This window comes from Coturnix japonica, chromosome 2, assembly GCF_054131305.1.
Source record: "Coturnix japonica strain WE chromosome 2, WE-NBRP24, whole genome shotgun sequence".
Taxonomy (NCBI): Eukaryota; Metazoa; Chordata; class Aves; order Galliformes; family Phasianidae; genus Coturnix; species Coturnix japonica.
In genome coordinates, this window is record NC_140664.1 from 30,724,078 (window position 1) to 30,749,727 (window position 25,650).

Consider the following 25,650-nt stretch of genomic DNA (forward strand, 5'->3'; position numbering starts at 1 on the left):
GGGTTGGAAGGGACCTTAGAGATCATCGAGTCCAACCCCCGGGATTCGAGCCCCTGTGTAGCAGAGCGGCACTTCTACCACTTGCGCCACAGGGGGATTCGAACCCGGGCCTCCGGTGTTGCAACGTGGCATTCCTACCACTGCACCACCGTCATTGGCCTTCCTTCATGAGATGGGAAGTGACAGCACCTCACCACTACTGCTGATTTTAGTACCAAAATAATTTATTGTGACCTCTTAAATCAGAAACATAAATATATATATATCGCACTATCTGCATCTCCAACACAAACCAGGTTAGGAAGGTAAGATAGATATAATGCTAACAGTTCTTCCATCTAACAGCTCACCACAACAGCACACATTCAGCACTGAGAAGGGGAAGTGCCCCCTCGAGGCTGTTCACTCTTAAAGCTCAAACAGCACCTCCCTGCTGTGTCACTGTTTGCAAACAAACACTCTTAGAGTTTTGCTATGACCAAAGGTAAAACATAACTCTGATTGAATAACAAATTCACACACACACCCCGTTCCCAGCAGATCCCCCTCTGAGGCTGAAACCAACTTGTATAAAAAGTGCAAGAAATGCCAAAGTACTTCAATGCGCCACTGCCACACAGTGCAGAACCCTGCGCTGAGGGTCCCCACTGCACTGCAGCTTCTGTTTCTTCATTATTGCTACTTGAAATTAGACATAGAGCTCCACACTATTCACACTGAGTACAGCTGTCCCTAGGAGTGACCCAAAAAGTGCAGTAGTGCTGAACAGGACGTTCCTTCCCTTGCTGCAAGGCACACGTGGGTTCCACACAGGCCGCGCTCAGCCGTGTGCGGTGGAGAGGCCCTGCCAGCCCAGCGGCAGAGCACCATCGGGCGGCAGCTTTGCCGGGCTCTGCTGCTCAGTCAGGAACCTGTGGAGCGTTGCAGCCGTTCCCGGTCGCAGCCAGGGCTCAGTGGCGATGGAGTCAGCAGAACTGGGCGAGCGGCTGTCTTTGGAGGGGGGGGGCTTCATCAGGTCATCTGCTTCTCCTAGGGCTATGTCCGCACCTGGGGAGAAGAGCAACACAGGTGAGAATCAGAGTCATAGAATGGCCTGCGTTGAAAAGGACCACAATGATCATCCAGTTTCAACCCCCCTGCTATGTGCAGGGTCACCAACCACCAGACCAGGCTGTCCAGAGCCACATCCAGCCTGGCCTTGAATGCCTCCAGGGATGGGGCATCCACAGCCTCCTTGGGCAACCTGTTCCAGTGCTTCACCACCCTCTGTGTGAAAAACTTCCTCCTGAAGAGACCACATCATCCCTATGCTAAACATGCTGATTTGTCTGGAGTAAGCAAAAGCAATAGTAACAAAGAAGCAGTTTTGAGACCCATTTCAGATGTTAGGCCGGTCCATACCCACTGCAGGTAGATCCCCATAGACTTTTCCATGCCCAATGCCAACAGCCTCTGCTGTGCCACACCAACACAGGGCTGATGTGGGCAGACTCTACGTGCCCTCCTGGCTGCCTGCAGTGCCACAGACCTCCAGGCACTGAGTCACATCACACGTGCCAGCACACACAGAAGAATGAAGCCTCCTGCAACAGCTACTGACCTCAGTAAGTAATTCCTATTGGAGCCAGCCACCCTCTGTTCAGCTACAGGCAGTGTACAAACTCTGGTTCCTTTAGCTACTGTACTTCCCTAGAGATGACACAGTAAACCCTAACACACGAGCGTACCTAAGTGAGCAGCTCTCTGCTGGAGCTCGGTCAGCCTGCGCACTCGCTCTTCATTTTTGCCTTTCATCTGATCAACATCCAGGCTGAAGTTGGAGTGCAAAGAATCGCTGTCAGGCTGCAGCAGCGGCGTCGGGGCTGGTGGGACATCGCCCTGCAGAAAACACAAACACAAATCCTACAGTTACACGACCGCCCTGCTTTGGCTGGGACAGAGTTAATTTCCTTCATAGCTGTTGTTGTGGTGCCGTGTTTCAGATTCAGGAGGAAAATAACACTGATAGCGCACCGATGTTTTAGTTATTGCAGAGCAGCGCTTACACCACGTCAAGGACTCTGCAGCTTCTCACAGCGCCCTGCCAGCAAGGAGCTGGGGTGCAGCAGCTGCTGGGAGGGGACAGGAGCAGGACAGCTGACCTGAGTGGCCAGAGGGCCCAGGGTGCTGCCTCACATGACAAAACACAGGCAGCAGAACCGGAGGAGTTGTTGGAGGGGCTGCTGCTGCTCGGGGACTGTCTGGGTACAGCTGGCTGCTGGTGAGACATTGCATCCTGCATCACTTTTTATTCATTCTTCCCTTCCTTTTGCTTATTCTTCTTTCCTTCTCACTGAACTGTCCTCACCTCCACCCATGAGTTCTCGCACCTTTACCTTTCCCAATTCTCTCCCTCAGCTCCCCTGGAGGAGTGTGCAAACGACTGTGTGGTGCTGAGCTGCTGCTGCTTTATACCACTGCAATCCTGGTGCTCATTGCGGGGCCGGCGGGGCTGAGATAACAACAGATCTGACCACAGCGCGTTAGAGAGAACACATCTGTTTATATATTTGTTGTAATCCTTACATTCTTATAACAGCTGCTGGCCACAATGTTTGTTTGTTGGCTCACAGTGTTTTTCTGGTTCCTCTCGGAGCTGCTTCGGGTGCTCTCAGAGCTGCTTTGGTTGCTTTCAGGGCTGCTTTGGCTGCTCTCAGGGCTGCTCTCAGGGCTGCTTTGGCTGCCCTCAAAGCTGTTTGCTGTAATCCATTTCTTGCCGTACTTGCTCCCTGTCTTGGTGTTTATCAGTGCAGAGGGCTGGTTAAAGGCCGCTTTGGGTTTTCTCACTCTGCTGTACTACATAACACACACGATGTGATAAAAGCACCAGCTGTGTGCAGAACCTACCGCTGCACTCAGCGCTGCTGCCATCCTCGTACTTTGGAAACCATCTCTTTGAATCTATTAGCAATTACACTTTTACCTTTCCTTCTCTGAGTGAACCCCTCTTCTCCAGGTCAGTTAGAAGAATGTTTGAGCACTGTGTACACCCTTGGGATACTCAAAGCAGCACGTTGTTATTGCTGTGTCTCCTGAGCACACGTCAGGTCTCATTCTAAGGTTAAACAACTATTTGAGACCACCCAGAGCTCTGCCCCAAGGTGGGACAGCTGTGAGGGCATGGACAGGCAGCTCCAATGCATTGAAACTTCACCCCGAGCAAGCACAGAGCCCTGAAAAAGTGATAAAATGACTGAAAAAGATACACCATCACCTGGCAGCTCCAAAGAGACACAAATCACTGCAGCGTGCTGGGGCTCAGCCTACATAGCCTCATCTGACCCCATTCAGCACCTACAGGAGGAAGAGATGGTCTCTGGATCTGACAGCAACAGACCCACAACAGACACTGTGGATATCCAACCCCTGCAACAGACACCGTGGCTGAGCCCTCACAGGTAGAGAACGTGGTTGTAAGAGTACGTCACGTAGATGCCCACGTACCCAAGAGTCACATCACTGAAGAACACCAGAACAACCAGCAGGTGGATCGGGCTGCTCGGACTGAAGTGATTCAGGTAGATCTGCACTGGCAACATAAAGGTGAATTATTTCTAGCTCGATGGGCCATGACACCTCAGGCCATAACGCAAGAGGTGCAACGTACAGATGGGATAAGGGATCAAGGGGTGGACTTGACCATGGACAGTGTTGCACAGGTCACCCATGGATGTGAAACAAGCTGTAATTAAGCAAGTCAAACAAGTAAAGCCTCTTTGTATGGAGGGCAGTGGCTGAAATATAAATACAGGGAAGCCTGGCAGGTGGATTCGATCACTTTCTCACTCACAATAATGGCAAGTGCCATTACAATGGTGGAAGCAAACACTGGATAGCAGAAAATATATACCGTGCTTCACACCACCACCTGAGCCTTAAAAAGCAAGTCTTGTATGACATGGCACCCCAGAAAGAACTGAGTCAGACAACGGGACTCAATCCCAACCTCATAAACACCTGGGCCAAAGAGCACAGCACAGAGTGAGCACATCACATCCCTGCCTCTGGGAAAATGGAACGATACAATGGACTGTTAAAAGCCACACTGAGAGCAATGGGTGCTGGGACATTCAAACACTGGGCACACATTGAACAAAAATCACCTGGTTAGTCAACACTCAGGGATCTGCCAATCGAGCTTGCTCTGCCCAGTCTAAAATCTTATCTATGTATAAGGAAATAAAGTCCCTGTAATGCCCTGCGTAGGTGTCATGGTTTTGTAATTTTGTAATTTGTATTTTTGCAACATATGGTTGGTTATTCCTGCCTCATATCCTTGGTTATACCTGCCTCAAGCAAAGCCAAACCCATCTGTGGAGCTGCTTTCACTCAAGGACGTGGGTGCACCTGGGGGGTAACACGTAAAGATGGGGAAGTCTGCTGTGTACCTCCAGGTGATTTGATTTTGTTGAGAACAGCCAATTATGTGTGTCCAGTTCTGAGCTTCTTAGTTCAAGGAGGCTGGGCTCTTCTTGGTGGTGTGCAGTGATACAATGATGGAACTTGGACTGGCTTCAGTGTGCAACAATTCAACACCACACACCATCTCTCCAGCCCTGAACAACCATTACAACAGATGGAGCTCAAAGTCACGGACTAAATGAGCTCAGTGGACATTTAAAGAGAGAATCCACAGCAAAAGAGCAATGAGATCTCTATGCGCGTGTCAAAGGGTGGGAAGGGTGGTGGTGAGGGTGTATTGAAAAGAGTAAGACCTGAGCATGACTTACTTAGATGGTGTGGAATAAGGGGTAGTTATTGCACTGGTTTGGGCTAGAATAGAATTAATTTTCTTCATTTTAGCTACTATGGGGCTATGTTTTGGATTTGGGAGGAAAATGTTGACAGCCCACTGAGGTTTTAGTTATAGCTGAGCAGTGCTTGTGCTGAAGCAAGTACTCTTCTGCTTTTCACACTGCCCACACCAGCTGGGATTGGGCAGGGAGCTGGGAGTGGAGAGAACCAGGACAGCTGACCCAGACCAACAAAACAGATCCGACACCACACGGTGTCACGCTGAACAACAAAACGGGGAGTTGGCCAGAGGGCCACCGTTCCTCAAGGAACAGGAGGGCATCAGTTGGCCAGCAGTGATCAATTGTGTTGTGCGTCATTTCTTGTGTTGGTTTGGGTTTGTGGGGTGGGTTGTTTTTTTTTTGTACTTTTCTTCATTTTTTTCCTCTTTCTTATTAAACTGCTCTTATGTCAACCCAGGAGTTCTCGTACTTTTTCCAGTTCTCTCCTTAACCCACAACAACAGCATACTATTAAAAAGGGCAACTAGTCATCCATGTACACCCTCTGTATCCATATCATCCAGCCACTAAGGAACCACTAGCACTGTTCAACAACGATAGATTTGCAGCCTATCTTCATATTTATGAAAATCTGGTTACCACACTTACAGTGCACTCCAGTGCTTTCTTCCTCATTCGTCTCCTCTCCCTTGCAGAAGGTAGAAGCTGCGATGACAGGTCAACTTCTTCTAAGGCAGAAAACGTTTCTCCATTAGCACCTGCAAAAGACAGGATACAGTTCATAGAGGCCAGCCTGCTAAAGCCTAAACTTACTAAGCCTTATTAAATGTAAGTGTGCAGCGTTTGGCTCAGCTCCGTGTCACTGGGGGCAGAAAAGCACCTGCAAGGCTGCAACACAGCCACAGCTGCCCTCCTCCTTACACATTTGCCCTGTGGCGCAAGTGGTGAAGTGCCGCTCTGCTACACAGGAGGCTCAAATCCCGGGGTGTTGGACTCGATGATCTCTAAGGTCCCTTCCAACCCACACGAGACTATGATACTATGATACTATGATGATAATTTACTTCAGCCCTTTACAAAAATCACAGTTGCTACACACCCAGGGCAACTTTTAAAGCAGAAATAATCTTCCTAGAAAAGCATCACCACGCTAAACGGAATGTCTGTGCACCCCCCACGTGCTTAAAGAGAGAGAAACTCACCAAGGAACGCGCTATCGGATTCCAACAGTGAATTTTTCAAGGATTCCTGGGAGTCATTCCTGAACTGCAAAGGTGAAGCAGAAGGTTTGCAAAGTCAAACACCACAATATCTATTACCTAATTACAAATAACGCGCATTTAACATTTGCTGAAGCTCTGCAAAGGAAACAGCAACTATGCAGTGTTTTGTACGATTCTATACTTTATAGCTGTAAAAATGTGTATCTTTTTAACTGGTTCATGTTCTCCTTAAGCGTTAGTTTTTGGACTTCTGTTGTGATGCCACTTGCTGCTCGTGGCAGTCTGTGTAGGCCAGGCACATCCATCAAGGGGTGCATCCCAGCCACCACCTGAGCTTTACAGCAGAGGACAAAGCTGGCAGCAGACCTGCACCCAAGGTTTGTCCAAAGCTCTGCTCAAAGGAAGGAGGACTCCTCATGTTTCACTTATCCCACCACGTGCAAACTTTGGTATTAAAGCACCAAACATCTTCTTAATAATAACAAGCATTAAGATTATTGCTTACAGTTCACTGCATAGTTGCAACCATTTGCTGCAGAAATTCAACTAGAAAACCATTACAAAAATCAAAGTAATGGAAACCATCAGGGGAAGCAGAACAAGAAGAAACAAACTTTTTACTGCAAACCATTGCTCTGGAGAAGCATTTCAGGTATTAATTTATGACTCTAACATGCATTAAGGTGATTTATATTTTCCATTTGCTCAGTAACGTTTCATTTCTGTGTGAAGCGTTATCCTTGAGGCTACAGTGTTATCCTTGAGGCTAATGGCTGCTCCTTGCAGTCTTCTACCTTGTGTGGGCCCACACTCCCACAAAACACCACTGAATCCTGCTGTTCTGCAGCTGGGTTAGTGGAAAAAACCTCAATTCTGATAGCACTTCGTTTTGCTCTATTTACACCTGAAAATAAACCTCTCCTATGAGACAGTGCACATCACTCAAGTTGTGTGAATTCAGAGCTGCTGCTGCTGGCTCGGCTGCTTCCTCTAATTCACACTCCCAGCAGCAATTGAACATCGCATGAATATAAAGTAAGTATCAATGAATATTAAAAAAGGAAACCAAGGAATCAAACCATCTCTGTGTACAAAGATAAACAACTTCCGTGTCAAATTTAAGAACCTGTTAATCATTCTATTAACGATCAATAGCATTAAAGCAGCTCCCTCTCTCGAGTGTAATTTTTCCTCCAAATTCTCTACAAGCCATAGAACTTCAGTATTTCTTGTGCTTGAAAAAGGCACAGTAATATAAATAGATCTTTTTAATCTATTTTGTTCTTACCATTCCCATGGTTTGTAGGTTGTAGCCAGAAGGAGAAACATCTTCATCTAGGAGCACCACATAGAGAAAGAACAAAATAATAACAATGCCATAAGAAAAGAGATAACACTACGACACAGTGATGACAAAACTTCTGCTACTGCATGGTAAAGAAAAACCACTGTCAATTCCTACAGCTTTCTGTAAAGTTATATCCATTTTACTGAACGTCTGAAAACTCCGAACATCAGTAAAATGTCTGAATGTGATGGTGATGCCAATGTAATTGTAATCAAGAAAATCAAACAGAATTCAATAGCATTCTATTCCTGAGAACAGGAGGGTAAGTGCAGATCCTTCTAAAGGGCTGGATATATCAGAAAGACATCAGTTTGTGAGATGGTTTTCCATGGGTGTCCAACCTCTTGGTTTGCCTGAGCTGCAGAGTTAATGAGGAATTGCCCTGGGCCACATTCAAAACATTTAACATAGTTAAGGTACATAGGGAACTCTCTCTGTTAAGAACTTCCTTCTGATATCCGATCTAAACCTTCCCTCCTTGAGCTTAAAACCATTTCACCTTGACCTATCACTGTCCACCCTTGTAAAAAGTTGATTCCCCTCCTGTTTATAATCCCCTTTTAAATACTGGAAGGCTGCAATGAGGTCTCCTCACAGCCTTCTCTCCAAATATTTATTTCAGGTCAGGAGGAAAAGAAAAAGAGAAACAACAGCATATAAAGCAATCCACACTTCTGTACAGCATGAGAAAACAGGTAAGCCTTTGCCACAATAGCCTGTAACACGGCCTCTCATCCGCAGAACAGAAATACATATTGCTTTAATTCATCTTTCTCTGTGCCTCATTCAGACAATAAAACCGTTCATCTATTTTCACTGAGTGGAAGACAATGAACTTGTCTCTGAGGAAAATGAATTGGAAAAATAGAGATAACACGGTAACTAATTATCTAGCTCAGTACATGGTGACAGGCTGTAAATGATGTTGTAAAGTAGTAAGGGGGATCGAGAGAGAGGAAAGGCTGCATGAGGACCCTCTGTAAACATCAGTGGAAAGTTATTTTAGAAATCAGCTCCTTGTGTTCCAGCAGGAAATGCCTGCTGCTTAGTTTGCCCCCACATAAGACTGCATTATCCATGTGGCATTAGCTTACACCTAATACAACTGCTTGGCCTTAGAACTAATGAAAAAGGCAAGTTTGCTTTCTATCCAGTGGAGGTTGCTCTCCAGACAACATTAAATTGGAGCCTTCTCAGACTGCCTGTTAATACTCCAATGGGAAGAAAACCAAAACGAGAAACACAGTTAACTGCTGAAACTACTGACTTATTTTGCATCATTTCAGTCCATCCCAGAAAGGGAAAGGCTGAACACAACCCTGCGTGCACAGTTTTGACATTATGTGATATTTAAGAGCTTACTGATTTATAACTGCAACATTATATTATTCATAAGCAATACTGCCTGCATTGCTTGAACACCAAAACATCCACCCATTCTGCAATTGCTAGCAAGTAGCAACATCTTACAAGTGGCTTCTAAAGCCAAGTCTGTTCTAGGACACAGATTTCTGAATCTGTGAAACACTCAAACCATGTCTACAAACATAAAAGAAATTTAGTACTAAGAGATAAAAGCAGAGAGAACTAGAACTAGAGCTTCTAAATCATCTCCTCCAGTGAGAACTAAAAAAGTGCCACGAGGGACTTACCTGTTAGCACCTCCATCATGTGTCAGCTGAAGATTTTGACTGCTCTGTGATTTTCTTTAACAAAAAGTAACCAATCTAATTTTCTCTTGCATTGCTCTGAAGCAAGCATGAAGCAGTAATTAAATTACTTCCAAGGAAAGAAGTTAGACATAGTCACTAATTTTAAAAAAGAAAAGTCATTCGATACTTCCACGCTTTATAATGTGACAGAATCTCAGTGTTCTGACATGCTTTACACTTCTGTACTGCAGCACTGACAGGGAACATCAAGGTAAAATCAGAGCTGCCATTCTTTACAAACCTTCATCAAATACAAAAGCAATAAATAACCACTGAAATTATCTTGCTCCATTCATTCCTTACCTTCTGCTTCTCTCCTCATTCTCATCCTGTCAAGTTTCTTCTGCTGCTCTCTCAACAGAGCCTGCTGTTGAATCTCTAGAGTCTGGTTGTCTTTTGGAGGATCAGGATACATTTGCCTTAAGCCCACTCGTGTTTCAGAATCTAGAACAAAGATAGGAAATTTTACTTCAAGCCAATGTTTCTGAAAAAGAAAGCAGTTACACATTCACAGTCATAAGAAACATTAAAAAGAATGGTGACAATGCCATGCTATTCCCCAGGCTGTTATGTAGCACACTCTTCTATGACATGCGTAAGAGATGCAGGATAATACACCTGACTTTAAAGAGCCTGCACTCCCGTTTAACTTCAAAATGAAATCTCCAGCTAGAAGACCCTTACAGAGACAAGCAATACTTTCTTCCTCCAAAGTCTAAAGGCATTTAGGGGGTGTCTATAAGTAACAACAAATTGTAGGCACTTGGAGAAACACTCACACTAAGTGGCATACATGTATGCAAAATGCTGTCCACAGAGCATGTGGTGTATAGGCAATAGCTGTGAAGAGGCCACTGTTTTTTCTCTTTAAATCCTGAGTAATGTGGAAGATGGAGGAAAAGAACACATGTTCCACAGACTTTCGTCCTCAGCAACATGATCCACCTACCTTTGTATTTAAGTTCATTAAAATCCCAGATGTTCTGTATATTGACGGGATCTTGTGCATCCTTTGATGAAGGTCGCCTCACCGGAGCCTGCAGACGAAGCCTGGCCATCTCAAATATGTCCTTTGGATTCTTCTCTCTCCTTCCACTTGAAAAGTGTGTAAAACAAGCAAAATATCATTTTTAAATTGCAATATGCATGAGTCACATGAAAGCATTGTTTAATTATAACAAAGCTCACATCTTCTAAATAAGTAATTGCTCAGTAAGAAAAGCTTTTAATAATTTTGAAAATAATGACACTGCATACAATGCAATGAGAAGAGAGGATCTAATTGAGATTAAGAAAAAAAGATCCTCTTACTTTGAGAAACAGAACTAAGAGTCCTGATCTGATTCTTTTTCGAGCTAGTGGGTACAGTTGCCTCATACATTTTGGAAGCAAACCACAAAGTTTTAAATAAAACAGATGCTGCAGTCTCCAGACACAATTCATAGCCTTGCAAGGAAGGTACTGAGATAAAACTTAGACATCAGTTTTAGACCAACAGACCAAATATTCTAACTTCCAATGTTATCAACACAGCCATTCTTAGACTAAAATTCAGAAAGATTCCTGGAAGAAACAACTACACACATTAGAAAAATGAAAAATGTATATATACAAATTTAATCTCCATGTTAATACACAAATATTAGCCAACTAACACTACTGATACATAGTTCCAAGTTCCTGTACAAAAGCTAACTTCTAAAAAACGAAGATGACATTCTTACCGTGTAATGGGTCCATCATCATCACTCGCCACATTTAGCAGCTGTTCCTGCAGTCGCCTCTCTTCACTACGAAGCTGTTTCCTCATCTCTGATAATTCATTTATCACATTCTTTCTTTCCTCTGTAATTTAACACCAATAAAGTGTTAGAGAGAAATGCAAGGTGAAAAAAAATGACAATGCACTGTTAATTACAATGACTAGATACAAATAAGCGTTTCATACTTTAGAAACCAAACTTGTACTGTTAGGCAGCAGAAGGAGGTCACCAGAACAGCACTTGAACTTCAATAGAAATATGTAGCTGGTTTTACAAGAAAAGGAAAAGCTACAAAACAACCAGATGCTGACAGTAAGCAGCCTTATCCTGCAATTAGCAAATCTACACAATCCTGAAAGGTAGAAGACACGAACTGAGGTGGTATCAACACACAAACCCCATTTCTGTCTCCTGAACCCCTCCGGACAGTTCAAAAGAGAGAAATCAATCTGCTTTGTGCTGTCTCAAAATGTTAAAATGTTTCAACTTCAACACTTATTTTTAGAGCATGCTCATGCTGAATTTCAGAACTACTCAGTTGCTGGGTTTTTCTGTAGTTAGGACAGCAGTCCTCCAGGAGCATCAAGTTTTACAGATTCCATGCTTTTCACATCACATGTTCTACTGAGCACCTTTGAGTTTGACCTCAGAACCTGGCAGGCAAGCAAGTTTTACCAGTTTAATTGCTCCTGCACAAGAGTTAATTCATATTTCTTCATTTCTCTCAATTTCCAAGAGCTGCATTAAGAACCTCCTTCCTGGCGGAAGCACTACAACAAACCCAGGTACTGCCTACATTTGTAGGACAGCACTTACTGTTACATTTTGTGTGTTCTTGCAGTAAAGGCAATACCTACCAAGTGCTCGCAACTGATTTCTTCTAGCTGGGACAGGTGGAGAAGGAGCTCTGGGTTGGGGAGGATCCTAATCAACAGAATGAACATGAAATGTTAACATCAAAGTAAGCAACTACACCAGCCATAGCAGACTTTTATTTCCTTACTTTATGTCCAGCTTATTAACTACCACCATTATTATTATCTGCAATTCCATGATGACTAGATTTATAAGCTTTCTTATCCTAACTTTACAGGATCAAAGAATACCCTGTGTTGGAAAGGACCCACATGGATTATCAGGTCCAACTCCTGGCACCACGCAGAAAGACCCCAAATCCAAACATAAATCTGGCAGCTTAAGGGCCATTCCCACTGCCCTGTGCAGCCTGTTCCATGCCCACCGCACTCTGGTGCAGAGCCTGTCCCTTCACTCACACCCACCCCTCCCCTGATACACCTCCATGCCATTTCCTCAGGCCTTGTTGCTTAAAAGAGCATCTACTCTGAAAAACAAGAGGCTCTTCACTGCAAGAAAGCACACAACACGTGGAAAAAATTTCAAACAAGACACCCTCAAAGAATTCTTATACTCTCAGTAACATTAAACTTTACAGCTGTAAAATTAAATAACAATAAAAGACCGCCTCTAGTTATTCATAGTGTTCCACATAACAAACTGGCAAAGAGGAAAAACTTAGTAGGGTTTCACATGCTGCACTGACTTAAATATAGGTAGGTAGAATGACAAAATATCCCAGGTTGGAAGGAACCCACAAGAATCACCGACTGCAAGATGACTAGAAAAATCCTACTTGTGAATAGTAAGATATATGGCTTTCAGCAGATGGAATCCTCTCTTCTTTCCTCATTGATTTGTTCTGAAGAGCAGGAATGACAGGAGAAGGCTTCCTTGAGAACTGCAAGGAGTAAAGCAAGACTGAAACTACATCCCTAAAGGTTCTAAAATATACATATATTATATACATGTAGAGTTACCTTAATCTGTTTGACTTGACAGTAAAATGCTTTTATTTATCTATTAATTGAAACATTTTTATATTTAATTTAACTCTTTACCCCATTGCAAAAATAATTCCATGTGATTTTATTTACTACTTATAGAAGTTTTAATACATGTTTCTGTGCTGCATGTCTCTTTCATTTACAGTTGTTACATTGCTTTTTTAACTCCAGCCACTTCCATTGTATTTGTCCGTTTGAGGGACACGCTATGTAGAAAAACAGAAGAGAAACAGTTCTGTAATTCATATTGTCTATTAGGATTTTGTAATGGACTTCTCATCCAGGTCAAAGAAAGATAACTAAACTATAAAAAGCCTCACCACTGAAGATAAACTGTCCTCCAGTCCCTTAAAAATACCTAATAATTTTTTTTCGTGCTTGGTCCTCAGCAAAAGCAGGCTAAGGTTCTTCGTAACAGATTGAAAAATCAAAAACAGAGCACTGCTTACTAATATGGACACTGCTCTGTAGTATTTTTAAGTGAAATTTCATCAGCAAGATAAGACCCCACTGTACTACATCTGATTTTTTCCCATTCAGCTGTACTGCCTGTCTGCTAAGTATACCACAGCTGAGGAGGCCAAGAAGGGAGCAATGCTTGCAGAGGTCTATGAAATCATACTCTCTCTTCAAAGCAGTTACTTTTACAAACTAGGAAGAAGTATATGGTATCTTAGAAAGTAACTGAACCCTACCGTTCTCTTTTCTTCTTCCATCTTGGCAACTTTTTCCTTCTCAAAATACTGCCTAAGTTGTTCGTCTTGCTTTTCTTCTTTTTCTTTCCTTCTTTTTTCCACCTCTTTTTGTCTTTCTTCATCTAATCGAACCATTTCTTTATTTTTCAACCTTCGCTGTAATAAAAACATTATTAGTACCTTAAAAAAAGATTCAACAGTTTCTTTTCTTCAAGAAGTTGGAGCTAAATTAGGTCATTAGTATGATATGTAAAAGCATGTTCCAAAACATTCAAATTAAGAACAGTGCCACGAAGATATTAATCATCTGCAGTCCTGGCTTTATGAACATTTAACCTCATTTCCCTTAACTTCAATACACACCAGTTTTTGTCCCCAGATTCATGTCAGTCAGCCAAATTGTAGGCCATCGTTTCTAAAAGAAGCACAACACGATAGTAGTGCCCACAGAGAAAGGTCATAGTTATAATCTTCCTATGAAAACTGATGAAGCCAGTTGCTTCCTATGCTACCCAAGCCCCACCCTCTTATCCAGAAAACCCATCCAACTGAATTGCGCACGTAAGAGAATCCAGAACATAAAGTTCCAGAAATCCCAAACTACATCCCCTCCCATGTTAAGTTTCCTAACCACAATGGGTACTGAAAGATTCTTCTAGCTCTGATGGCCCTCTGTCCTTGTCTCAGAGCTATCTATGAGATTCTGAATTATACAAATCCATTCAATTTTCCACACCTGATCAATAAACTGAGTTGGTATTAAATCACAAATTCACCTCCGTGACAAACACTTATTAGACTGGCTGGGGATTCTTCCAAAAAAAAGTAGTATTTAATCTCAAAGATACATTCTGGCCAAATAATAAAACATGCCTTCTGAAATAAGTTCCTTTCAGAACACAATAAATTGCATTAGAGCTGGATGTAAGACACTAATGAAAATAAATGTGTCTCTGCTTGGTTTTAATTAAACGATTCGATAGAACTTCTTGTAGTGGCCTCACTAACGATTTTCTTTTAATATGAGAGCACCTCTGACAAACAGAAAACTAATTTTTTCCTGAAAAGAATTAATGGTATTTCAAGTTGACAGTACACAATAAAAAGCAAGAAGAATGTGCTAATTAAAAATGATCATTTCCTACAATTATTTTTTTTTAATCTCCACTGGCTAATATAAGCCACTTTAATTACAAAGGCTCTTTTACAATACACTTCTAAGTTTACCCTCTAGATCTAGGAGACAAATACTTCAGAGGGTTATATTAGGTTGAAAAAAGTCAAGGGATCAAAATATTACACCTCCTCCTCTTTCCTTCTTTTCTCTTCTTGTTCATCTTCATATGCTTTTTGAATTCTCCTCCTCTGTTCAGCTAATCGTTTCTCCTCTTTTTCTTCTTCCAGTCTAAGTTTTTCTCGCTCTGCTTCTTCCCTACGTCTCTTTTCATCAATCTGGAAAAAGCAAAGAAGCATTCAGCTATTGACAGATGGCCGTAATCTGATAAACATTTCCCATCATGAACTTCTACAGAATTCTGAATCTCTGTTCACTCAGCGAAAGATTGTATGCAACAACTGAAAGATCTCAAAGGCCAGCCTTATATTTCAATTTCCAGATTCCTTTAAAATGAGCCAGTATTTCACTGTTGCTTTTTGGCCACTAATAGTACACACCAAGTTTTATGCACAGAAGACAGAAACTGATAGAACAGCAGTCACAATTCACAAAGCCATCAACAAATAACCACATTATTACTGTCTCAAAGACCACCTTATTCTGGCAAACATGAACTTGTAACATGTTGATTTTTTTTCCTTTATGCATTTATATATGTAGACTAGTACTGCAAGCACTGTTTGAGAACTCCAATCTGAACGTATAGAGTCACATTTAGGAAAAAAGACATCATCTAAGTTATTGAAGCCAATTATTAAACGGCATCATTTTCATAGCCAGTTCTTAAAAAGGGAAGGAATCAAAGAGATTCAACAGCACACAAGAATTGGCTGTGACACAATAAAGCCTTTGGTCAGCGGTATCTGATGATTTGCTTTGCCTGTAATCCCTCTTTAAAAAAGGAAAACAATCATATAACATGACAACTGGCACAAGCACTCACCTGTAGACGAAGAAAGTTCTTGTAAGACTCTTGTCTCTTAAGTTGTTGTGGAGATGGTGGTTCACCAAACACATTGCCCCGAGCAAAAGGAGAAGTCTGTGCAAATGCAAAACCTAAGAGGGAGATGGAAAAAAAAAAAAAAAAAAAAAAATCCAGGTAAAAATCAAAGCCAATTTAAGACAGCAAACCACCAGAGTGAAGAAGAAGGAATCTAAGACACTCCTTTTCACAAAGTAGGTTATGACAGCCCTAATTCAAGGCAATAGCTAAACACAACAGCTGCAAGTAAAAGTTTTCACATCCTCTGTCTAGAATGGCTTTACTGCTCAATTAACAACACTAGATGTCTTGTTATAGAATGACACTTACAAAAGATTTTAGGATATCATGAAACAAGTCACATATTCTACCCTGAAATCTACATTTTAAGACCTAAAAACTGTCACATTTAAGTTAATTAGAATAGCAAACATTTTACATTTCATAATTCTATTGCTTGCCATTTACTGTGACTTTTAACACACATAGCTCTGTTCCTCAGGTTTCTTTAATATTTAAAAACAGAGTATCTTAACAGAGTAAAATAGCAATGGATACTACAAAAACAACAAAGCCAAAAACTGGCAAATAAAATTCTAAGCACTCAGAAAATAGAATTCTGCCATTGTAAGGCACCTTCTACTCTATGAAGTTTGAAGTGTCAGGTCTCTTCAAGCTCAGCAACTTCCTCCACTGTATTGGAAACAACATCACTGGGAACAGGTTGCCATGTTAATCTCCCTGAGTTAAGAATGTGTCACAACCATACAGTCCCGACAGCTCTAGAAAAGAGGATCAACTCAGATAACAGAACAGCCTCTGCAGAACAAGATCTCTACAGAAAGTAGAGGAGAAAGAAAGTAAACAAGCAGAAGTTGTGTTCACTTTTCAACTGATACAGCATGGTCCTTATTCTTACCATGTCTACTCCAAAGGATATAGTGCCTCAGGGGTGTACAAACAGCATAGCTACGCTAAGCTGAGATGAATACAAGCTGTTCTCATACTCCTCCCCCCTTACTTTTCCTCGTACAATGCCTTATTATCCAAGCCAGATGAAAGCAGAAATAATATATACATTTAGTCCCATAAAAACAGGCTTACTTCTACACCCTAGCCCTAATTACAAAACCAAATACTTTTAGGTTAATGCTAACCTTCCTTACACTGAATTACTGTTTGAATCATTCCAGAAGAGAATTAAATTTATATGTGTCTCTTTCAGGATGGATTTACTCCACACAGAATCCATTCTGTGAAGAAATTCACAAGAAAGTTTATACATCATTTAAAAGGCATCCATACAAGACAAGTTACTATGGAAGGCATCCAGGAACTAACTTGCTGTGTAAAAGCTACTACCCTGCAAGTTCCTGTTTAGCAGGAGGGTGAAAAATGAAATAAAATAGAAATAAGCTAAACATGGTTACTTTAACACCTGACTATTTAACTGGAAGGCACAAGGCTATCCTGGTTACAACTCTCATCCACCTCACCTCCTGTTCTCAGTGTCAGTGATCTAAGCAGTGATTCTTCGCTTTAACAGCCTTGCCTGTTTCACTTCTTACTAAATGGTTAAATACAGTCTATCAGGTCGGAAGAGCTAGACAGAGCACACAGAGAAAGAAAAAAAAGAAGATTCAACAGTCAATAGTTATGACATTGAACATTAGTCTCAGGAAACAGATCTGTGTTCCAATTAGCATCTAATCTTTAGATAGAAGTGCAACAGCTTGAGGAGGAAAAAGAAATCAGCATATAAGCTGACCTGAGGAGACCAGAACAGATCATGGGGACAGGCCTGGAGTATCACAGCACTCTCATTCAGATGTCTTATGAAACATGAGAGAAAGATGCACTTGTTTTTTAAATAAAAGTCAAATTAGATCCCTAGAACTTGGAGGCAGTGTGCAGGGCTGCATATGTACCTAGCCTACCTATTCCCTCTTTGAATTTATTAACCTTGCCTGTTTCATCCTAACCCATCATCTACCTGCAGGCCTTCTCCCCTACTTTTATAGCATTTTTGTTCTACTATACAGTCCTATTTCACTGCATCATTTAGAAGTAAAATTAATACATAACAAGATTCGATTACGTAACTTTGAACCTGGAAAACTAATGTACTGATCCTGACTGGCAACAGTTACTATTTACTATTGATGAGACAGATAGGAAAATACATTTCAGTGCACACAAACGACAGCAATGGAGAAGTTTGCAAAAGAATCATTATACTGACTTCAATGGTGCAAGGCACTAATACTGCTAAAGGACTACAAGAAAAGAGGCAAAGAAAGTAGAACATTTTGATCACTAAGACCTATAATTAGAGCTATAATAGCGTTCTTAAAAACCTGCTATTTTATTTGTAGATGCTCCTGCGTTCTCAGGTCTTGGTGAGGCCAAACTTAGGTCAACAGATACAATAGCCCTTTTATCTTCATATATTCTTGACTCTGGATTATGATACGCATCTTCGTTCTGCTTGTGCATCATATTCAAATCAGCTGAAGGAAAGGGGAAATAACTGTTTATAGCATTCTGTTCTCACATAAGGCACGTTCACCACAGATTCTCAAATACACAGGGCTTTCTAGCAGACTACATTTCTGGACACAGTATCTACAGGAACAAAAAAATTAAGCAAAGATAAGAATATGTACACTACAGTGAAATATTTGTTACAAAGAATTCTTTTGCCAGGAATGATTCCTCACAGCAAACCTCTGCCGCAGCAGAAGCTGTGAAATGGAAAGAGAAAGAGCACAAAGACAAAACAGACTGATACATTTGTGATGATGAGTACCTATTTTTTTAAAGCTGTAAAATACTCAGTTTAGTATTGTTTTTTTAAGTACTGAATCTCAAGCATATTTGATTTCTGTTAGGTTCAATAACCACAATAAACCATTAAAGTGTCTTTTGGTCTTCAGGTCTTCTTAACAGTGCAAGTGTTGACGTCTGTACAAAATAGTGTCACCCACTATTTTTTTAAAGCACACTTCATCCAAATTTACATGCTGCCTATTTGTTACCATAAAAATCCTGTTCAAAGATGCCAATTCCAGCTCATCTTGAAACATTCACTGTACTACTCCTAAAAGGCTCATTTTCAAAATAAAGACCAAAGAAAACCAACCTTACTAGGGAGTTTCTAAATCATACTTTAAAATAGTCATTCTTATACACAGGAATTACTGTAGTCACTTAAAAACACACAGGTTTCAAAGACTTGAAATTACATCCTTCTCTGTAAAGAACCTTTTGTATCAGCATTTCAAAAGCTGTTTATAGACATCTTCACGAAGGCAAAAGTCACACTGCATGAAATAGAGGCATAGCACAAACAGCACGTTATGTTTCACTCTTACCTTATCCTTTAAGTTGCTAAAGTACAACGGGGAAAAATAACTTTAGATACATAATTCAGGAAAACTAGCAAACAAACTTCTGTCTTGGTTCCTCATTCACAAACAGAAATAAATTTCTCAGAAGCACATACACACTTTAGGCTAATATAAGCAACCTCTTTTTCCTCTGGCTTACATTACCCACACAATTATAGAGCCAGGAGCAAGAAACCAGGCACTCAAATTCTGTGCTTAAAGACAGGCAATGACAACATCTCTATCTGCTCTGGGGATAAACACGAGCTTCTAATCAACTATTTGGGCACACAGTGTGTGCAGCATCATATTCCAAAAGCATGAAAAATCAATTTGCAGCATGCTTGAAATCAACAGTTACATAGCTTTAAGTCTCATACATTCTGAAAGTTACTACTTTTATTTGCTTTGGACCACTAACATTGCTGCTTCCACAAAATGAAACTGACTGGTATCATACCCCTGAATGCTTATCTCGGAGACTGCATTTGACTTCCTCTGGGTAACTTATTAGGTATTCTCTTTCTTTTTCACATTAATTGGAAGCATTTAAATTCTTGTAGGTGGGTGGAGGAATAAAGTATGTCAAGTCCGTTTGACTTATGGTTTCAGTGTACTCTAACAATTAATACCTTTTGAATAAACAAGAAATCATGAATCGTGATATCACGTATCTGTAACACTGAAATCAGGTTGGATCTGATATAGACTGATCATGTCATTAAAATTCATCCACAGAAAACCTACTCTAGGTTCTATATACCATAAGTCTCAAACAAATCCATCTCTCAGTCACTGTCAAAGAGCCAGTATAGCTGCCTCCAAGCTAAGATGCTGAAGGCAAGAAACAAACTCAAACAGACCAACAAGAGATAAATGGCTGGTGAGATGTGGCAAAAGTCCTCAAGTCACAGGATCAAATGTGAGCATGCAAACATCCTTCAGTCAGCCCAAATGGTTCAGGGGATTTCCAAAACTGCTATGTCAACTACATGGGAGATAACGTTCAACAAAAGAGACAGCTTTTGTGGCACTTCATTTTTAAACATACAAATCTAATTGTTCTTATTGAGAACTATTTTTATTTCTGCACAAAATTTTTTTGTACAGTTTTGTTGCTGTAGTGAAACCCACATAGAGAAAGTTTTGCCTAATGCAGGGACTATGTTCAGGATCCAAAATCACAAATTTGAGTTTCCCATCTACCTCTGATTTACAGGAGACAGATAAACAACTTGCCCGCATTAGAGCTATCTCTCGGCCTGCTGCTCCCATCTCTTATCAAGCAGCAGTTAGAAAGAAATGAAAGAAATAAAGTTTTAAATCATTACTGCTGACAAACTGCCATTTATACAGCCATTTACCAGCAGTGCTACTTGGGGAGATTTAAATATTCCACTTAAGTTTAGGTATTTATTCTAACACTTTCCAGGTTTTTAGAAAGCTTTAATTATTACATGGAAAGTGCTACATAAAAGTCTTCGGGACAGACTTCAGTCCATTTTCACTGCAGCTTTACTTTTTGCTTCCCTCACCCTTTACTATTGCATTTGTTCTTCATTTAAAGCTGATATTTCCTACATCTCCCTCTTTTTTCTCTTTTTTTGTACCCTTTGAATCATTCTACTGAAATGAAAGCAATTACATAAATGTTCCCAGAGTGCATCTGCTTGTAACAAGTACTTCTGTTTGTAAATAAAGCATTAGCAGTGCGACAAAACATGAAATAACATATGCAAATAGAGCCCTTACAGAAGCAAGAGAATCTTCAAAAGACAGCCCATAGTTTTGGCAAACATACTTATTAGATTTCCTTCTGCATCTCTGAGAGGAGCTCCACCACCGCCTTTCCCCCAAGGATTGTAATTCCTCATTTCTGCTTCTAACTTGGCTTCGTAGCGTTCTTTCTCTTCTCTCTCTTGTCTGCGCCTTTCTTCTCTCTCCCTTATCTAAAAAGAAAGAATCCAAAGTGAGTTGTTTAAAAATATCACAAGATGTATAATTTGATTAAAAAGCTAAAGGAGTAAGCTGAATGCTATCATCACCCCACCTGTATTTAGTAAACTTCATTTCACTGCCTATCAGGCAGACAGAACAGCAAACTGTCACTACACACAAGTACAGTTATGTGTAATCACAGAGGAACACTCTGGAAATCTTCCAAATGTTCACATCTGACACCTGCAGTAGAACAAATGTCCCGTATTCTTAGATCTCGTGATAGAGGAGGTTGTACTGCTTGAAATTTAAAAAAGCAAAGTTCTGCAGTATTACAGCATTTGCTTATCTCAGTGTGACATACTTTGTTCAAACTCAGAGATGGGATAAAGACTTTTACCCACAAACACTAAGAGAATGTGATACAATTCTGAAACTAATCAGTAAACAGCTGTACCACAGTAAGACATGATGATATATGCAATCCACACTCAAATGGTTAGTTTTTCTTTGAGATTGCATTAAATACATGTAACAGTCTCCTTACTACCTCATGTAGCTTTTATAAAGAGAACAGCTGTTAAAAGAAAAAATACAATCTAACTTCTATTCAAAGCTTCTGAAACACACACTACTATTTCTGCAGCTAAATTATGTTAATGCATTAAATTTATTCCTTTAGTGCATCATATAAATGTTCCCCTTTATCACTGAATGGCTTGGATTAGAGAGGACCTTCACTAGATCAGGTAATCAGGCAATTATGCATGGGATGCAATGAGTCAAAACAAAGACACATCCAATCTGTAGACTGCTTCCATGCTCAGTGACACGATTTAGCAGAGGGTTCTTAAGGTAGTATGGTTAAGTTGCAGTTGGACGTGATGGTCTTTTCCAGCCTGAGCAATTCTGTGATTCTATGAGTTTCCATACAGTGAGAAAAAAAAAAAAAAAAAAAAAAAAAAAAGAAAAATAATGCAACAGTATATTCTGCTCACTTTTAATGATACGCAGAATAATAGCTTTGAAAAAACTATCTTGTCGGGATTATTAGATCTTCACATCAAACTGTGCAGTCTCTCACATGGCAGTAAGCTTGAACAGCTTGCTGTTTAACTGAAGAGCTAAACTGAGCTAAAGAAAGGTCAGAGAACCAGCAGAAAGGAAACCATGAAGGAAGGGAGGGTTAAGAAAGCTTTTTACTTGTAAATGGAATAAATATCTCTGAAAGAATACTACAGTTACAACCACTATACATATGTTAACAAGAAAAAGAAGAAAACGTTAGCAGCTTTGTAACCCAGTACCTGCTGCTGCAATTCTTGCTGATAAGATAAGGTCGCCTCCTTGGAAGGCTTTGACTTTTCTTCAGAAAATACTCCTACGCTTCTTTGTCTGTCTCCTGTATTCCTCTGTGCAACGTTACTCCTGAAGCAGAAATCCACACACATAAAAATGGAAAACGTCAAACATCATAGGTTCAAAAGAGAAGGGAAAAGAATTAAAATTAAAAAAGCCCAGCCCAAAATATTTTACAGCCTAGCAGTTTATCTGTATAAAACAGAGAAGTTCACTGAATTATTGCTTAGATAGAAACTGATAAATATAAGTTTGAAGAGTAGCCTTTAACACACTTTAATATATCTTGTTAGCAAGCTACTACCAACACGAAAAGACTATCAACACAGATAAATACAAAAATACAATACTTACAAACAGAGAATAAATACCATACATATACAAATACTATAAATTATACAACAAAGAGTAAACATAATACTTACACAGATTGCTCTACCGGGGCTTGGGCTAAAGGAGGATCCAGATTAGGTGTGGGTTGCATTCCCATCATACTTGTGCCATCTGCAAAGTAAAACAATGAAAAACACTGTATTTGACATCTGTTTTCATATTGAAATAGAAAAGGCAGTACTTTCCCACAGCAGGGTTTGTAATCACTACACGTACTACTGCTTAAGTTCAAGACAGCAAGAGATGCGACTCTGAGACAACCCTCATGCTTTCAGATTACACGCACTAGCAGTATTTTACTTTGTGACAACAATCTTAACCCTGCAGGTGAACTGATATCAAGCCCATTAAAAATTACCATCAAAAGTTTTCTTTGTTCTGTATTTTAGATTTTCCATGGAGGAACCAGAACCATTTTTCAGAAGTATTTCTGGTTCCTATCCCTGTCCCCTCTTCCCCTTCTCAAAAACAGCACCAAACCTTCCCTACATCACACTTATTGCACTCATTAGACCATCACAAGCAAAGGATAAATTAAAACAATAAAGTACACTGTTTTACTTAATATAATTCCTTCAAAAATGCTTATATCTGAAACCACAATGAAAGCAAGGCAATCAATTAACCATAAAATCATTTTAGTAATTTAGAAAAAGGGTTTTATTATTGAAGATACAAAGAAAATTATATGTGCAGAGTAATGGCTAAAGCAAGTGATCTGGGTAAAGTCCTGACATTTCTGGAAGCTACAGCTTCTTTTTGCATCATTCAAAACAATACAGAAGGAAAATAATAATAATAATTATTATTATTATTAAAAAATTATTTTAAAAAATCTACTTTTCATTCTCACAGTCAGCACACAACTAAGAACAGGGTATAAGCAGTTGTCGCTAGTTAAATTATTCATCAGTTAACTTGATTAAAGACAGTTATGTGAATCACTTAAATCCAACCCATCCAAAACCAACAACTTACAATATGCAAGATTGGGATCCAAAGGATTCCTTGCTCCATAAAAATAATATGCATCATCATAAGGTGTTCTGTAGTTGTCTGTCAAAACTGGTGCTGGAGGTGGTGGCATAGGAGCGAGCCTTAAAGAAAACAGGAACCATTTTTGGTTTGTTTCACAACTGAACAGAGATCACTTAAAGTAAAAATAAAAAAAGAAAGGGAATTCACTGTGGGAAAATGGAGCTCAGTCCAAGAACTCTCATTAGTGCCACGTAGGAACGAGATACAATAAATCTTAATATGGAGTTAACCTTCCCTTAAGGAGCAGTAAGTGAATCACACTATACCAGAAATCTACTGAGCATAAAGGAAGCCCATCTTCCTTAACTGGTTCAGTTGATGATATTTGCAGGTTATTTCCATAGCAGTAAATAAAACAGTCTCTGACCAAAAAGCAAGCAGCAGAGCACAGCTTTAGCTGCGGATGTCTCACCCCTGGAGGTGGTCAGACTGGATGGGGTCCTGGGCAGCCAACAGATCTACTGTGCTGCAATCCTGCCCAGAGCACAGGGGCTGAAACTAGATGGTCTGTAAGTTCCCTTCCAATCCAAGCCATTCTGTGACTCTATGACAACCCACTGCAAGAAAAGCCTAGGTATGGCAATGTTATGTCAGTACAAACTAATTTACTTTTAAGCTCTCTTTTGTTATTAAAATATTACTACTATCTTCATTAGTTCTTGGAGAAAGATTGACAACAGCAATGAGCCCTTCTAAGTAGCAGCAACATGCTGAACACTGAGCCTATTTAGCATGCAAAATCAAGATGATGATCAAGCACCTGGGAGCTGCCATTTCACCAAGTGCGCTGGCTAGCCCTCTGTGCAAGTCTTCATTCCCTGGAGAGACAGAAGGCATGGATACTGGAGTTTGGAAAGCAACCCTGGGCCTTTCAGGTGGTACTTTCTCTTCAGAAACTCTTGCTGTCACACCAAACTGCTTCAATCTATTTGGCTAATAGGGGAAAAAAAAAAAAAAAAAAAAAAAAAAGAAAGAAGGAAAAAAAAGTATTTAACATGTTATCAGCATGGAACATTCTGAACCTCCATTTAGGTCATATTAAATACTCCACTAGCACCTAAGTTCAGAGCTTCTGTAACCGCATTTTTTTTCCTTCTTGGGGAACTCCTAGAAATCTATTACTACAAGGAGTTCTAGTATGTTTAGCACAGATTTAAAAATAATCTCCATTGCAGGTTTCAGGAATTATATTGCCCTAGTCATTATCCAGGAAAACGTATTTAGTTACTTTACTTCACTTACTCACCATCCCTGAACGCATTTAAAAACTATTTGGATGTGGTGCTCAGGGACGTGATTTAACAGAGGGTTGTTAGGGTAGTATGATTGCATCATGGTTGGACTCGATGATCTTTAAGGTCTTTTCCAACCTGATCCTACTTATCTGTAGTACGGCTTAACTACAGCTGCCAGTTTCCTGACTGACAGCATTCTCATATTACACAGAGGAGAAGTTTATAAAATCCACCCCCCCACCTCTAAAATTAAGAGTTCAGAATCAGTAGGAATAAAGACAAACACACACTGAGACTTTCCCCAATAAACATTTCTTCGCATGGTCATTATTTTTGATGTTCCTTTAATTGGAATTTTTTCAAGCAGGGCAATTACTTTTTTTTTTCTTTAATATTATTTCTTAAAGAAAAGTATCAAATGTTTATTGATAACTGGCAGCCTCAGAAAACGGTCAAAGGCAACATGCAAATAGAACAAAGGCATGCAAGTCAATTAGTTGCACAACTATCCTACCACACCCAGGAATCCCCTACACCACCTGCTACACACAAGTATTTTAATGTTTGTTTAAATGAAACAGAAAAACAGAAGATCAAAAAACCCACCATCTACCGTATAAATAAAATCAGATTGTTTCTGAATTGACCAGTCCTAACACTGTAGTGCTTCAGCTACCACGCATGCAGAGACAGTAATATTAGCACCAGCTACATATTAAGTATCTAACTGCAGACTGCAT

The 25,650-nt window shown here is 40.3% G+C and overlaps 1 protein-coding gene and 1 long non-coding RNA gene across 19 annotated transcripts in view; one reads left to right on the forward strand and one right to left on the reverse strand.

Annotated features, from left to right (window-relative positions):
• Positions 1 to 206: 206 nt before the first annotated feature.
• The window catches only part of CSPP1 (centrosome and spindle pole associated protein 1), a 42,594-nt gene continuing 17,150 nt past the window's right edge, over positions 207 to 25,650 (reverse strand). For 8 of the 18 annotated variants that reach the window (XM_085539462.1, XM_015855674.3, XM_085539468.1 and 5 more), the window contains 19 exons: positions 24,436 to 24,608; positions 23,616 to 23,734; positions 22,670 to 22,748; positions 22,193 to 22,313; positions 20,749 to 20,896; positions 17,916 to 18,068; positions 15,520 to 15,632; positions 14,702 to 14,851; positions 13,400 to 13,555; positions 12,494 to 12,598; positions 11,700 to 11,766; positions 10,804 to 10,924; positions 10,029 to 10,174; positions 9,383 to 9,523; positions 7,308 to 7,354; positions 5,999 to 6,062; positions 5,445 to 5,554; positions 1,728 to 1,878; positions 207 to 1,047 (listed from right to left, as the gene is read on the reverse strand). In XM_085539462.1, the coding sequence (XP_085395588.1) occupies positions 821 to 1,047; positions 1,728 to 1,878; positions 5,445 to 5,554; positions 5,999 to 6,062; positions 7,308 to 7,354; positions 9,383 to 9,523; positions 10,029 to 10,174; positions 10,804 to 10,924; positions 11,700 to 11,766; positions 12,494 to 12,598; positions 13,400 to 13,555; positions 14,702 to 14,851; positions 15,520 to 15,632; positions 17,916 to 18,068; positions 20,749 to 20,896; positions 22,193 to 22,313; positions 22,670 to 22,748; positions 23,616 to 23,734; positions 24,436 to 24,608 (2,391 nt within the window). In that variant the 3' untranslated portion in view covers positions 207 to 820. Of the gene's footprint in view, positions 1,048 to 1,727; positions 1,879 to 3,483; positions 3,569 to 5,444; positions 5,555 to 5,998; positions 6,063 to 7,307; positions 7,355 to 9,382; positions 9,524 to 10,028; positions 10,175 to 10,803; positions 10,925 to 11,699; positions 11,767 to 12,493; positions 12,599 to 13,399; positions 13,556 to 14,699; positions 14,852 to 15,519; positions 15,633 to 16,194; positions 16,341 to 17,054; positions 17,162 to 17,915; positions 18,184 to 20,748; positions 20,897 to 22,192; positions 22,314 to 22,669; positions 22,749 to 23,615; positions 23,735 to 24,435; positions 24,609 to 25,650 lie in introns of those variants that run through there. The other 10 variants (XM_085539467.1, XM_085539465.1, XM_085539470.1 and 7 more) reach the window with 6 other exon arrangements.
• On the forward strand, positions 1,875 to 5,555 carry LOC116652971 (uncharacterized). The gene is made up of 2 exons (XR_004306244.2): positions 1,875 to 2,260; positions 2,398 to 5,555. It is a non-coding gene; the product is annotated as an uncharacterized LOC116652971 (long non-coding RNA).